The sequence below is a fragment of the Hirundo rustica genome, chromosome 28 (genome assembly GCF_015227805.2).
Source record: "Hirundo rustica isolate bHirRus1 chromosome 28, bHirRus1.pri.v3, whole genome shotgun sequence".
NCBI lineage: Eukaryota > Metazoa > Chordata > Aves > Passeriformes > Hirundinidae > Hirundo > Hirundo rustica.
In genome coordinates this window covers 2,694,457-2,709,597 of record NC_053477.1, presented here as the reverse complement: position 1 = coordinate 2,709,597, position 15,141 = coordinate 2,694,457, and the positions used below count along the sequence as shown (strand labels likewise).

At 44.1% G+C, this 15,141-nt stretch overlaps 1 protein-coding gene across 2 annotated transcripts in view; it reads left to right on the top strand.

The window, feature by feature from the left end:
* The window catches only part of PPP2R2A (protein phosphatase 2 regulatory subunit Balpha), a 36,154-nt gene that overhangs the window by 18,114 nt on the left and 2,899 nt on the right, over positions 1-15,141 (top strand). For both annotated transcript variants that reach the window (XM_040087644.1, XM_040087642.1), the window contains exons 3-7: positions 9,388-9,485; positions 12,360-12,525; positions 12,988-13,100; positions 13,961-14,138; positions 14,795-14,959. In XM_040087644.1, the coding sequence (XP_039943578.1) occupies positions 9,388-9,485; positions 12,360-12,525; positions 12,988-13,100; positions 13,961-14,138; positions 14,795-14,959 (720 nt within the window). The remainder of the gene's footprint in view (positions 1-9,387; positions 9,486-12,359; positions 12,526-12,987; positions 13,101-13,960; positions 14,139-14,794; positions 14,960-15,141) is intronic.

Sequence of the window (15,141 nt, the reverse complement as noted above, 5' to 3'; positions counted from 1 at the left end):
TTCAGGCTGATGCAGCTCGTGTTGAGTTGAAAAATGGCTCTGTCATGAGCTGGTAAGGTCCCCACTTTGCAGCAGTGTTCCTGTGGAGTCACTGGGACAGCAGCAGTCTCCCAGAGCTGGGGAGCTCTGGAAGAAGCTTCAGGCACACACCTGCTCAGTTCCAGGGTGGGAAGGACTGTAGGGTGGCTCACCTTGGGTGTGCATTTGAAGTGCACCCTCAGAGGGGGAGGCAGCTCCCAAAGGACTTGGGAACTGCAGCGAGGGCACAGCTCCTGTTGCTGATTCACGTTTTTCACATCAGCTCCTGCTGGAGCCAGGTTGAGCTTTACCTGGTAAATCTGCAGTGCCTGGGTGTGTGCAGCCCAGTCAGCAGGAGGTTTTTTGGGGTGTTTATTTGTCTGGTCTGTTGTAAATGTATTTATTTTCCTGCTTCTCTGCGTGTGATCAGGCTGCTTGTGTCTTCCTCTGTTCTCGCAACTAGATCATGTCCAGCCTTGGGACAAGGCAGGTACTGGGAACTCTGCTTTGCAGCATCTTTTGAACTAAATTCATTCAGCTGATACTCTTTTGGTGGAAGGAGAGAATTTACCTCTTGATCTCCTGGGCATGTGTTCTGAAAGGAACCCCAGTCATATCTTAAAAGTTTAAAAATAGAAAGTCATTAATCAGCGTGAGGAGGATTAATGGTTTCTATCCAGAAACCAAACAGCTTTGCATTTGTTTGTATAGAGAGAGCATTCTTCTGTCTGCTCTTGTTGAGAGTTTTAACAGGAGAGGATTTTTCACAGTAATTTTTGAAACACTTACTAATAAAAACTTATTTGGGGTTAAAAACCCCAAAACTATTTAATTCTCTCATCAGATGAAATGGTTTCAAGGGGCCAGTTCAGGACTGTTTCCTGCTAACAAATCCTGACCTCACAGAGTTTCTTTCTTCTGTTGGTTTGCAGTGAAGTTGGTGTGAGTTACAGAAATAAAACTTACAGCCCAGTGGTGCCAGTGATCATGGTACAGGTATTGCACAGTGGATGACAGTTTTAAATCAATTTAAGGTGTAAACTTGCCTTCTCAGAGTTCTTGGTATTATTTTTCAGTGTGAATGCTTTCCTTTCAACAAAGATAAAATTTCAGGGCAATTTTGTGTCATTTTCAGTGGTGGGAAGCAGGGACACATCAGCATCTGACACATCTGTTTTCAGAGTGCTTTGACTTGCTGCTGTTTGTCATCCCTGTTTTTCCCTGCCACCACAGGTGTCTTGGGAGTCCTGTGTACTGGAGACTTGAGTTTCCTACTATAAATGGAGACAGGAAGGCAGAGCTGTAAATCGGTTTTCTTTCTGTTCTAGCAAAGCCAGATTCTGGCCTTGTTTTAGATGGAAGCTCGTGGGGACTCTGCACACAGAAATGCAGTTAATTGGCATTTTGGGCTCCATGGCCTTTGCAAATCCAGCTGTGCTAGCTGGAGATGTGCTTGCTCCCGAGTGTGTTCCTTGCTTTCCCCCACAGCAAATTGTCTCATCTGATGCCTTCAGCTCAGTCTCCGTGAGATCTGTTAGCATAGCAAAATACAAATTGTTTAACAGAAATGAAATGCGTTGCCATTGCTCACAGAAGTTTGAGGTGATGAAGATGATTGTTAGTGTTTCCTGTAGTGATTTCTGCTCCTTCTGAGCTTTACTGGGTTTGCACAGTTCTTTGCTGGTCTCTTGCCTTGGTCCAAAAATGGACTCTGGGGAAAAATAATGGTACATTTGATGGTGGAAATGTACCCTGAGTGGAGATGTTGAAGCAGTCACCCAAGTGAGGCACAGGAGTTAAAATATTCCGTGTGCTGCTGCCTCTCCAGCCTTAGTGGATTGTAATATTGGCCATGGGCTGTGCTTTCTATGAATTCTGTTTAAATGAGGGTGTCACTTGGATGCCACAGTTAACTCGAGATCACATGAAGATTTCTGGATGCAGGAGAAGCTGCTGTTCCAGATGAGAGACTCACAGATGTTATTCTGTTCTCTGCTTTACTATTACTTTGTAAAACACTCGATCTACGTATTTATTCCTCTCCCAACCTGTAGAAGCTTTGGAGTCAGTTCTGTGACAATCCTGTTCTCTGCAGGATCCTCTCACTCTGGCTTTGCAGGGAGGAGCAGCTTCTGGCGCACGGGACAGATGGATTTGGAGTTGTTCTGCTCTGAGCACAGTAAAGCTATTTAGGAGCAGCATTACTGGCCTGACATAAAATCATGGCAACAAGATTAGGGCTGGTGCCGCCGCTGCTGCTGCTGTGGGAGGGGAGGGAAGTTTGTTGTTGTGTTTTCTAGGAAGCCATGAGGCTTAGCAAAAGTTATTTGCATGAATTTACAAAACCACTAGAATAACTTTGTTTTGTACTTGAGTATTGTCTCCAGAGTATCTAAGTGTTACAAATGCAGCTGTGAGTTCGAAGCCATCCTAATCAATATATCCTGTGGAGTCTTGGAGTACGGGTTCTTTCCCTTGCTTCCAGTTCCTCCTCCCATTAAAAAAAGAAAAGTGCCTTAATTCCAGCTCCTGCTTCTGAAGGCTGGTGATAACGGAGTGTTCTCATTCATTGCTGGTACGGATTTGACAGCACAGAGAGTGATCTCGGGGGGATGTGGCAAACTCTGAGCCCTGCTTACCTGGGAGCCCACAGTGAGCAGGGCAGGCCTGGGGTGTGCTAATGAGACCTAGGAATTAACAGGAAAAGCTTCATCAAGCAGCATCAAAGTTTCATTTTAGGGAGCTAAATAAAAAGTTAAAAATTAAATGTGTGGTAGTAATAATAATGAGTGAATCACTCTGGCTTTCTAATCCAAAGTTCAACTTGTTGAATGAGAACTTCCCTAGTGTATCTTTTCTCCAAGACTGGCAAAGCTGGGGAAGGAAAGCAAGAGGAAAGGGTGAATTAAGGAAAATAAATGGGAATATAGAGGAGTCCAGGAAATTGCAGCGAAGTTATGGTGGTTTAGACCTGCTTGACAGGGTTTATATTTGATTATTTTACTTAGGTGAGTAATTTATGCTGTGAGGTCCTAGGTGTATTCCCTGCTTGGCCACTGGTATCTTGCGTGTGCCACACGTGGGTAGGGATGTAAATAGGACTGGGATGGTCTCAGCCCTGGAGTTCAGCTTCCCCAAACAGCACAAAATGCTTTCAGCTTCAGCAGGAAAACAACGACTTCGTCAGGGCCATGTTTTTAATTTTCAACCTCCCAGGGCTGCTCCAGTGAGTTCACTCACTTGGAGTGAATGTGCAGGCCAGGGAACACTCTGTAAATCTCCCTCATCTCTGAGCAGCTCCCAGGTTTACACAAGCCAGCCTGATGACTGCTGGAGCTGCTCCCTGGGCTCCCGAGGTGTGTCTGTGTGTCTGTGTGTCTGTGTCTGCCCCGGCAGGGCCAGCAGCCCTGGGAAGCGAGTTGGCCATCAGACAAATTCCCCTCCCTGGGAAGGAGGGCAGCTTTGTGTGCTGCAAAATTCCAGAGCTGCTACTTGGGACAGAACAAGGAACCAGCTGGCTCTGGGAGCACAGAGGGAGGATTTTTGCCCACGGGGGCAATAACCCCTTGCTGGCTTCTCTTATTTCTACATGCGTTTCTTCCCGTCCCCATCATTTTAAGGAATTAATATATTTTTAATGCCCTCTCTAGTGGAGAAGAGATCTATTTAAAGGACTTCTGGAAGGAGTCTCAAGCAGTAAATTGAACAGTAGGAATGCCTTCTCCCAGCTGCCTTTGGATTTGTTGCCTAGTCACCTCAGGGAGATGGAATGAATGCAGGGAATCACTCCTGCAAGTGAATGAAGAAGAGGGAAACGAAGTCAATAGTAAAACTGGTCATGGTGACTTTAGAGCACACAATCCTTGTGCTCCCTTCCCCCTCTCCACAGACATAAATTAGGGATGAGGCTGGAATGTTTTCTTTTATACCACCAGCAGTAAACAGTGCGTGGCGTTTTGCTCTCGCTCTTTTCCTGGGCTGCGCAGTTGTGGTGCCCTGTGTCGGGAGCTCTCCCCTGCACACAGATGTGTGGTCACCCTGCCTTAATCTTGTTTAAACAGCCTTCCTGCTCACTTTGGGATTAACACCTCCCTATCTACCTTCAGAGATAAATACACAATGTAGCAGGACTCTGGATGGAGTAGTAAATCCAAATCACAAACAATGGGGTGCTGGTGGGATGACTCAGTGCATTGTGGAGCTGCTTAAAATATTTGAAGCCTTGGAAGAGCTTTTGTTTTCTCTCCAGTGTCTTTCAGTGTTTGTTTGGGTTTCTTTTCCCGATGATGAAGTACATAACACCAAAACAAAACCATTACTGGAAACAAGACAGTCCAATCAAAAGCTACAAATTTCTGTCATTAGCTGTGACTTGAGCTGGAGTTTCTGGAAGTTGCAGCTGGTCAGCAGTTTGAGGCAGGGAGGTTTTGCCTCGCCCTGGATTGGAAAGAACCAAACCCCACAAGTGGTTTCCACACACTTAAATCTGCAGGTTCTCCTGGGCAGATACTCTTGCTCTGTCTAGGAAGAATGGCTGAGGTATGTTCAGCAATTGTGCGTCAAATTTAAATATTTCACTGTCTTTATCTCTGCTGCTTCCTCAGTTTGAGGCTGAGCTTCTGTGGATTTTAATACTAATCCTAGAAGTTGGTTTCTTAATGTTTTCCTTTTGAGACAGTTTCTGAAGTATCCTTGGACTGATTGATCAGTGTTTAGTTTGATGAAAATTCCAGGCTGATTAACTGAGGAAGTGGTTTCCACAATAGGTCAGTGAGTTCAGTTTTCACTCCCCAGGACAGAATTGCCAACGTCTAAATAATCTGCTCTGCTTCAGGGATGAGATTTTTTTGAGTTGCTCCTTTTCCAGAACCAGTGTTTTGAGCCACTGGGAAGGTTTATAAACAATACTTTCCAAATAATTTTCAAATGCTTCTTTAAATGCTACAATTCTTTGTTCAGACCTTGGAAACATCAGGAGATTGCTCCACTTGTGTAAACACTGATTTACTTGCTCTCTGCTTAGGCAGCAGATCAACGTGATTGTAAAAACTTGCACAGAGACCTTTTGGGTCTGGTGAAATAAAGCCTCCCTTTGTTCCTGCCGTGATTGACTCGCTGCTGCAGAGTAGGTGACATGTTTTGCCTACCAAGCATGTTTCCTAAGCAGAGTTTATATAAAGTTCATGGAACATTAAAATAGATAGCCTCTTCTCTACTAATAAAATCCCCTTTATTCTATTATTGGAAACAAATTGAATACAGAATTGCTGTTCAGGTTTGCGCTGGGCCTTCTGGCATGAAGTCATTGCAGTTTTCTTCTGCTGGTTTGGTTTGATGAAGCTGCTTTATTTCCTTTTTCCGTAGACATTTGGACAGAGGTAAAATTTCATCACAATCCTTTCTTTAAAGTTTTCAGAAAACTTGATGGTGCCAGTGCACACGTTCTGCATTCACTGCAACGTGTGGAAGGCCTCCAAAGTGTGAAAGTGTTTTTAGGTATTTGTCACTGAGTTTTTCTTGTTCCAAACACTGCTTTTAACGGGGAAAAGGCATTTCAGATCTCTTGGATTTCCTTTATTATTCTTCTTTAGTTTGAACTGGTTCTGATTCTCTTTCTGGTGCACAGGCCTAACCTGAAGCTTTGAAATGTTTTATCCTTTGCCTATTCCCTGTCAAAGCCAAACACCTTGTTTTGATTATTTGGGGTTTTTTGGTTCCTGTCTCCATGTCTAGCATGGAAGAATTTAGTCCTGCTTGACTCCAGTCAAGTGTCCAGATCTTGCTGCTGGTTTTGATTTTTGTTGGAGCGCTTGAAAAGTGAAGATGTCTCATTGAAGCTTAAAGCAAATTGTGAAAATGAAGATGATGTGCAGAAGGACAGGAAAGCTTGGCCAGGTTGTAGCTGCTGGATCTGGGAGAGCTGTAGGGAGCTTTGGATGGCTCTGGGGGAAGCAGACTCTGCTCTGTCTCCATGTGCTGATGATGGGTCCCAACCTCTCTTTATTTGAGATTTTTGTGATCAGTGGCTCAGTTTGACTGTGGAGTTTTATATCTCTGAGGTGGGGATACAACTGTGCAGCACCTCTGCATTTCCACAGTGTTTTGCAGAACATTTTCATTCATAAATGGATTTCGGGTCGTGTAGTTGATTCCCACCCCACCACCCCTTTGCTTTCAGGTCACTAAATAACATTCTCTGAAAGCATTTAGCAATCTCAGAAGTGTTTCCACAACAGTAAGTGTCTGTGAAGGGATATTGAAAGGACAAAGGTATGGATCAGTGCAGAGAAATACTTGTAAATGATGTAATAACCTCTGAACTCTTTGTCCCGAGTTGTGCAAGAATGAGAAGCCTGGTTGACTTGGTTCTGGTATTTCAGGTGCCCTGCAGGAATGCAGGTGTACCTCACTGTCATGATTTTTATCTTTGTCACAACCTTGTCTTCATCTCTCGTGGCTGATGCTGCCACGCAGCGTTTGACACCCCCAGCACTGGAGTCTTGGTGTCAGAGATGTGCTGAGATGCTGGAGAGGACAGATGTGATCTCCAGGGCACGGTGTGACAGCAGAGAACGCTGTGGCCTCGGGGGACTTTGGCTTCTTTACCTCTGGCACTGTGCTGGAAGCAGAGGGCACTGAAATTTATCCTATTTCCAGCAGCCGTCACATCTGCTTCTCCCTTAAGCATCCCTCCCGAGTGCTCCTGGCCCTGGGAAGGGATCATTTCCCAGAGCTTGGCCAGCAGGAGCACCTCTGTGTTTGCAGGCTCCCACCTAGGGAGAGCAGGGAGAACAGCACAGGCTGGGGAAACTGTTGTGGTGCTGAAGGGCTGAAATCATCAGGGAATTCGAATTATTGGAAAAAAAGATAAGATGGGTGCATGTTTTTGGTTAACACAGATGAGAATCTATAAATGAATTGAGGCACTGGGGAGGATGAAAAGCTCTCTCTGTCATTTCTCCAACTCCTTTAAATCCACCCAGGTGAGCAGCAGTGCCCTGGTGTCTGCCTCTTCCTTTGACAAAGGTATGGGATTGTGGAATTCCAAACCAGGTTATTGGGTTTTACAACTGCTTGTTTGCTCTCTAGTACCGATTTATTTGTAAAATCTGTATATTGGCCCTGGTTTGGGATTACTTCAGCAGAAATCACTTTTTTCTGCCATGTTTTTAGCGCCTTTTTTTTGCCCTTGGAGAGGGGACAGTCCAAGATTACACTGTGGAAGGCACATTGGATTTATTGTTGTATCTTGAGTTTTAAAACAAATTAATATCTATCCATTGCAATTGCTGCTAAGGAACATATTTGGGTTTAATTTAAAACTGATCCAAGTACTTGGAATGATCTGCATGGTGTCACTCAGGCACTGGAGGGTTTTCAGTACCTTGTCACCACTGCCTGAGCCTGCTGGACTCCCTGGAGGTGTGGGATGTGGCTGCTGAAAATTTGTTTGTGCACTTGAGCCCGTGATAGAGCGGGATCTGTATCAGCTTGGATTCCCCTGAAGATTCAAAGAAATGCAAAAAAGCAAGAATATCTGGGATCTACAGAAAAGTGGTCGTCTTTCTGCTATATATGAGATTTGTATTATTAGTAAATACAATATCTAGCATCGTCAGATCTAGGAAAATAGAGATTTTTATCCTTATTTAAAGGTTTTTCTGGCTGCTGTTGCTGCCTGTTCTAAACTTTTCAATGACTTTCACCAAACAAGTGTTTTGATTAATTTATCCATCTGTTCTTAGATGGATATAGGAGACAACTGAGGCAGTTTTTTCTTTGCTCTTCTCTTCCCACATACATGGGCACTGCTGATAATTTCCTGTATTTACTTATCAGATGTTTCAAGACTGTCAGAGCTCGTAGTGTTAAGTCTGTGTTTTTTCACGATAGTAATTATTCTGTGTGCTTCTCAGTGCTGAGAGATGTTAGTGTGTTTTTCTTCGATTAATTGATAACTTTTTAAGGCCTTTTCCTCTTGGAGGAGCACAACCACGTGCTTTGCATTGTGTGGAAAAGTCAAAACTGGATTGCTTGGTCTGCACCTCGATGAGTCGTTTGTTATCTCCGTGCTCACCTGGGAGAGGCACCTGTTAAACACCATATCTGCACCTCAGTGCGTCTTAAACCTTACAGATGTGAGATAAATCACTTATTCCTGCTCACAAATAGAGGAATGACTGTCTGGAGTAACTGCTGCCTCCTGGGGGGGAAATGCTGAGCACAGGAATTGAAGTTTTCGTTGTGTGAGATGTGGATTCTGGCTCGGTGAGGTACAGGCTGAGGTTGTATTTCTGTCCTTGACTCTGGAGATAGTTTGGGAGGTCGGTGGGGGATCTCCAGGGCAGTTTGTGCTGTATAACACAAACCACAAAACTCTGTGGAGCTGGTGTTCGGCTCTAAGTCAGGCAGGTATTGATCTTTTTTAACTCTAAAATGTTATGAATGCAATGGAGAAAAAATGGGATTTTCCTACAGAAAATGCTGTTTATCTCCAGCTGACTGGCATGGCAGTGAAATGGCCTCAAGACTTGTAGAACTCCCAAAATGAGATTGATGGAGTTGTGTTGCAATTTGGTGTTTCAAGAATGGTTTGGCTTCTGATTCAATGATTTTGGGAGTCCAAGGAGTGTTTGCATCTCTGGAAATGTGAATGGGTGGCTTGAACTTAAGTTGGAATTTGTCTTTTCTGGCGTATGAACAGCTCAGTTTGATACTGGGATTACAGTTCTTGTCAGTGTATATTCACAATTTAATTTTAGCGCTCCCTATAGAAACACTTGTGATAATGTAAACTTTCTTCATCCAGAGGAGATACTCGGGTTTTTGGAGACTGTTCAGGTTTTTTCTTCATTTTCTGCAGCTGTTTTTTCCTTAGACACTGATGTCTGAACTTTTCTCCCCCAATACCTTTTGCCTTTAAGTTATGAAATGTGTACTGAGTCCTTAAAAAAAAAAAAAAAGTGCTTTGAGGTCATATGGATAATGATTGTATCTAAATCATGCATTAGGAAAAATCGAGAAAATAAATGTACACAGTTTCTCTAGGAAGGTACAGTCTGTGTTATCTAGAGTCAGAGTAGAAAAATCAAAGAAGTTGATGATATTAAACCTTTAAGAACAAAGCAACGCCCAACACCGAGCTTGTACCTCTGCCATGGTGATCCATAAATGCTTCTCAAATGTACAGCATAAAAAAACAGCGTTGCTTTTTGGAAGAAACTTCTACTTGCATTTTATAGATGTCCTTTTAACTAAAATATGATTTTTTTTTTAATGGTTTGGGGTTTTTTTTAGTCGTGGCTTTCTTGGCCACTTGGTATTTAGAAGAATGATTAATCAGTGGGGTTTATTTTTGTTGTTCTGCAGCGGATATAATTTCTACAGTAGAATTTAACCATTCTGGAGAGTTGTTAGCAACAGGAGACAAGGGAGGGAGAGTTGTCATCTTTCAACAGGAGCAGGAGGTGAGTGCTGTCTAATTACATTTTATTACGTGTTCTTTCTCTTCCCTTTTTAAAGACAAGGAGCATGTTTTCATAAAACCCTTTACACAAAGTGCATTCCTGTGTGATAAGTGATTACAGTACTGAAATTTAATGAGAACTCTGTGACACTGACAGAAATTTATTTTAAACACTCTTTGGCTGTGGTACTCAAGAATGTTGAAAGTGAAAGCCAGAAAGGGGTAGGACACAAAGGACCCTTGAGGGAGCTGAAGTTGGGGTTTTTTTTTTATGATGAATCTTCCTGGCTGTGACGATGATTTCAGATTTCACTGTAGCTGGGGATATTAAAAGTTGCCCTTAAGCAAGTGTGTGACTGTGACCTCAGATGTCCTTTTCCACTCTGGTACCAACCAGGTAAAACCACGGAATCCTCACACAGAGGTCTTTTTTCTCCTTTTCTCCTTGTTTTTATGGTGTTCAGGCTCTACCCGGTGGCAGTGGGCAGCTGAGCTGCAGTGCCTGATTTGAACTGAGGCTGTACTTGGAAGCTGCTGTGGTTAGAATGTATTTCAGGGAGGTTTCACTGCTGATTTTTGTTAATTCTTTACTTCAATTCCCATTTTAAAACTCCCAAAGCTGGAGAAGTCTGGTTCCCAGAGCAGGGGGCTGCTCCGTGGGCGAGGCACGGTCCGGTGCCTGCAGCTCCCCTCGGTCACTGGGGACATCTAGTGGGGCTGCCTGGCACCAGCTCCTGAGGTGTTTCCTGGCTTTTTTATCCTTTTCTTTTTATTTCTTTATTATTTTTAATCCTTGAGTTGTAGCGTGATGCTTTTAAGAATCCTCTTGTGTAGCTTAAAGTTGCAGCATGCTCACGGCAAGCTGTGTTTAAAGGACTCCTTGGTTTTTGGAGCATAATCCAAGCTCACACTCTTAGGAGCTGGGATCCAGGGGCAGGAAGAACCACCTGGGTTGTCAGATGAAATTCCACAGAATTGGGGTTTTTTGGCGTTTTTTGGCTTCTGTGTGTTCAGGGAATGATTTATATTTAGGGACTCGATTCCCTGACACACTGGTAGTTGGTTGTTCCAACAAACAACCATCTAGAGCGGGTTTTCTATGTGAAAGTGTATAAAATAAAGTGTTTTATTAGGAATTCTGTGCCCCCTTCTGCCACGCCGCACTGGAGAGCTTTGCAGGCCAAACCTGCAGGAAGAAAAACCCTGACGGGGGCTGAGTGAAGAGCTCTGCAAACCCGTGTGGCTTCACCCACTGCCAAACTGCTGCCACCTCCGGGCTGGAATGTGGCAGCCAGTGACATCAGCTGGGTGCCAGGCAGGAAGTGAATACTGCATCTCACAGAAACTGAGGAGGAATCTGCGTGGGCACAGTGCAATTACCTAAATTGGGATTGAACATCAGGCACTTGGGCCAACACCTCGCCTTGTTTGGAATATTTTTTTTTTTTTTTCTTTTGAGCACCATGAGATTGAGAGTTCAAATTTGGGTTTTATCCTAAGGATGGGTTTCACATATTGCTGGGTTTATGTGTTATTCTGGTCCTGTAAAGTTTTACTAGAATATATACGGAATATTTAAGCCTCAATCATTAGGGTGTGGAATTGAAGGAAAGTTCCCTGGATTTCCTAAGGCAAATTTCCTACAGCACAGTAAATTTCCTTTCCAAGCTGTTCCATGCAGTGACCCAGCTTCACTTTTTCTGACTGAGGCTTACAACAAAGTCCCTTCCATTCTCCAGAGTGTGAAAAGCAGTGTAAGGGACAGGTGTGGTACAGAACTCTGGTGCCAAATTTTTAAGCATTTTGCCCCCTCATCCCTTCCCTGCTCCCAGCTTATTTTAAAGGGTAAAAATTCCTGCTGGCTCTCGGGATATGAAGCAGGAGAAAATGATGCAAGGAATGTGACAAATGTGGGCCAGCAAGGGTTGTATCAGATGTGTTTTGGTGAGGTACTAAGGGATGAAAGGAGCCCATGGACATGAGACAGCAGAGAAGGAAGGAGCAAAGTCCCCAGCCCCAGGAACGTATCACAGCAAAGGCATCTGATGGTGCAACCTCTGGAGTGGGTGGGACAGGAATAAACCACAAAATTCACCTTGAAACCACTTCAGGTAAACGTGGGGAGCCCTACACCAGAAACGGACCCAGTTCTCTGCACTCATTCAGTGGATGAAATCCAAGGTTCAGTCCATGCAGTGCAATATTTTGGTGCTCAAGAAAGAGGAATTGTGCAAGCTTTTCAGTTTTGCAAACATTCCCACCTGGACTGCAGGGGTGGCTCTAATTCCAGAGCTGTATTCAGCACGGGTGATGAGCTTTCTGCCCTTCTAGAATGAGGAAGAAAAAGCTGCTTAAGCAGTTCAGAAGCTCTCAGGGAACTTGGGAGATTAGAAGGCAGAATAGTGGAGCTGCTGGTATAAATTTAGAGGTGCCGTGTGGGATTTCCATAGTGTGCCTGGAAAGCTGAATGTACTCACAGAGTAGATTTGCCATTCGTGTGTCTGTGGTGCAGGGGAAGGAATATTCCCTTGAAACAGCAAAGGTGGAAAAATTAAAGATGAAAGAAGTTGTGGTTTTGTTGGGTTTTTTTTTTAATAAAATATTCAGGCAAAATATTAGGTTGTTCAGATGCTCAGCGTTAATGTGAAGACTTGTTGGAGATGTCACATTCTAAGGGGAATTTCTGGAAACTTAAGCTGCTGCATAAATTGTCTCTTCTCTGATGTTTTCTTGGCCAAAATACTGGAAACTTCAATAAATCTCTTGGGACAGAGATGATGCTCATCTCATTTAGTTGACAGGCTCATGAAAATCAAGCAGGTTGTACCCCGATGTGCATTGTATACGTGTCTTGATCATTTAATTCTCTTTTCAGAACAAAACCCAGTCTCACAGTAGGGGAGAATACAATGTTTACAGTACCTTTCAAAGCCATGAACCAGAGTTTGACTACTTGAAAAGTTTAGAAATCGAAGAGAAGATCAACAAAATTAGGTGGTTACCCCAGAAAAATGCTGCTCAGTTTTTATTGTCTACAAATGGTAAGTTTATTTTACACCGTGGCACATTATTATGTAGGTTTGCTCTTAGGATTTGATCTAATCCTCTCCAAAAGGCTGGAATCGAGCAGGGTTTAACTGCAGGGATCTGGGGATGTGGCTCTGGTGGCTTTCCTGGGCAAAGGTGTCCACAGCACAGGGTGGATTTTTGGGGATTTAGTTGCTTTATAGCCCAGAGACCTTCATGTGTGAGTCCTGTCAGAGCTTACATTAATCATTCATAGCAATCCCTGTCCTAACTGAAACTTGCTCTAACTCTTATAAAAAGAACAAACTGTGGAGGAGGTTTTTTTAATGCTTTTTATCTTGTCTTGTTTTTCCCCAAGCAGCATTTTTGTCTTTTTTTGGTGCACGTGGGCGGCCTTGTCTTGTTCGAAGGCATCAGCAGCGATGCCTGGTGTCTCTCCACAGCTCTCCTTTTAAACTGTGGCTGTTTCATTGCAGATAAAACAATAAAGTTATGGAAAATCAGTGAAAGGGACAAAAGACCCGAGGGTTATAATTTAAAGGAGGAGGATGGCCGGTATAGGGATCCTACTACAGTTACAACACTACGGGTGAGTAGCTCCCAACCAGCCGATTTCTCCTCTCCCAGCCCACGGCTCTGGCAGGAGCTGCCCCATCACATCTGATGTCGGGGGCTTTCTCCGACATTGAGGTGGTTTCAGGGTCCTTTGCTCCCCTGCACAGCTCCGAGCCGAGCCGAAGGAAGAGACGGAGTTCTCAGGTTTAGATTTTTCAATGTTGCATACTTCATTTATTGTTTCTTATCTTACAATTTTCTCGGAGTCCGACAAGATGTTCGCAGCTGCATGGATTCCTCACGTCTCCCCCCGAGCTGGGCTGTCCTTATCTTTTATACTAATTACTACGTATTTCTTATTTACTATTTCTTACCAATGTCTATCACTATTACTAAAAAGGTCATCTCTACTCTGACCCAATCCTCACTAACTACTTTGTGCCACGTCAATGCAGCAATGGAGTGAGGGAAGGAGAAGGAGAAGAAGAAGGAGACAACGCCCCAGATTCTCCATCTTGTCCCCATTCACTTCAATGCTAGGAACCTAAAATTACTATTTTCTCACCCTGTGATAAGCTAAACTACTATTTTTCACATTCTTGTGGCCTGTAAACCTTCTCTCAGTGTAGGAAGTTTTTCCCATGGACTGGAATCAAAACCAGTGTCTCTCTGAGCTCTGGGCTGGGGTCCCAAACCCCCCTGCCCAGGTCCCTGACCCTCCAGGGCAGCCAAAGGAATGCCCTGGACTCCAACAATCCTTCACTTGATCATTCCTGTGATTCCACGTGGCAGAAACGCCGACTTTGAAGCTGTTTCATCCAGCGGGGCAGGGTGAAGGGCTGTGCTGCTGTGGGAGGTTTGCATCTCACCCCTGCCCCGCTCTGTGCGTTGCAGGTGCCGGTGTTCAGGCCCATGGACCTCATGGTGGAGGCCAGCCCACGCAGGATATTTGCCAATGCCCACACGTATCACATCAATTCCATCTCCATCAACAGCGACTACGAGACGTACCTGTCTGCAGACGACCTGCGGATCAACCTGTGGCACCTGGAGATCACAGACAGGAGTTTCAGTATCCTTTGGCCCTCGTTCTGTGGGATGGGAACAGGGAAAACCGGTGGATTTTATTTCCTTTCATGAGAAGTGTTTAGTATATATACGGGGAATTAATCTCCATTAATCCTGGTTATTTCTCCCTGGTAACTGTAAGGGCTTTTTCTTCTGGAGGAGGAATGGTTTGGTTTGGTTTGGTTTGGTTTGGTTTGGTTTGGTTTGGATATTAAAGCTCATCCAGGTGGGCAGGACACCTTCCACTATCCCACGTTGCTCCAAGCTGGCCTTGGACACTTCCAGGGATGGAGCAGCCACGCTTATGTCAAGCTTTTAATACAAAATAGCATTTTATAATGTAGCAGTATAATTAGAATTTAAGCAAAATCCAGTTCTGTATGAAAATCTTGGGAGATCATTTGTAGCACAGAATTAATCACTGCTGGAGTGGAGCAAAACTGAAGCAGGTTTTTGCTGCTGTTACGAATTACCTCGAAACTGATACAGGAGGTGATGTTACCACATTGCTTTGTAGACAAATTGTGTGGCTTGATTTTAACTTTACCTGGGTCCCACAACCCTGAGAGCAGCATTTTCTAAAACAAAAATGCCAAAAAACACCTTGGGGGAAAAAAAACCTCATTTCACCGGAGGCGATTCCCTAACGAGCTGCCGCAGATATTGTAGACATCAAGCCTGCCAACATGGAGGAGCTGACAGAGGTGATCACAGCCGCAGAGTTCCACCCCAACAGCTGCAGCACGTTCGTCTACAGCAGCAGTAAAGGCACCATCCGCCTGTGTGACATGAGGGCATCAGCCCTTTGTGACAGACATTCAAAGCGTGAGTGCTGCAGCGCAGAGCACGGTCCCTGCTGGGTTATCTCAAACACTGAATTGGTGTGGGATTCCTGTGGTATATTGCACGGATCGAAAGCCTAAAATCTGAATAAAGCTTAAAATTAGGTTTTTCTGGAGTAAAAAATAGTGAATAAAAAGAGTAGCGGCGTCTGTTTAGACACCAGG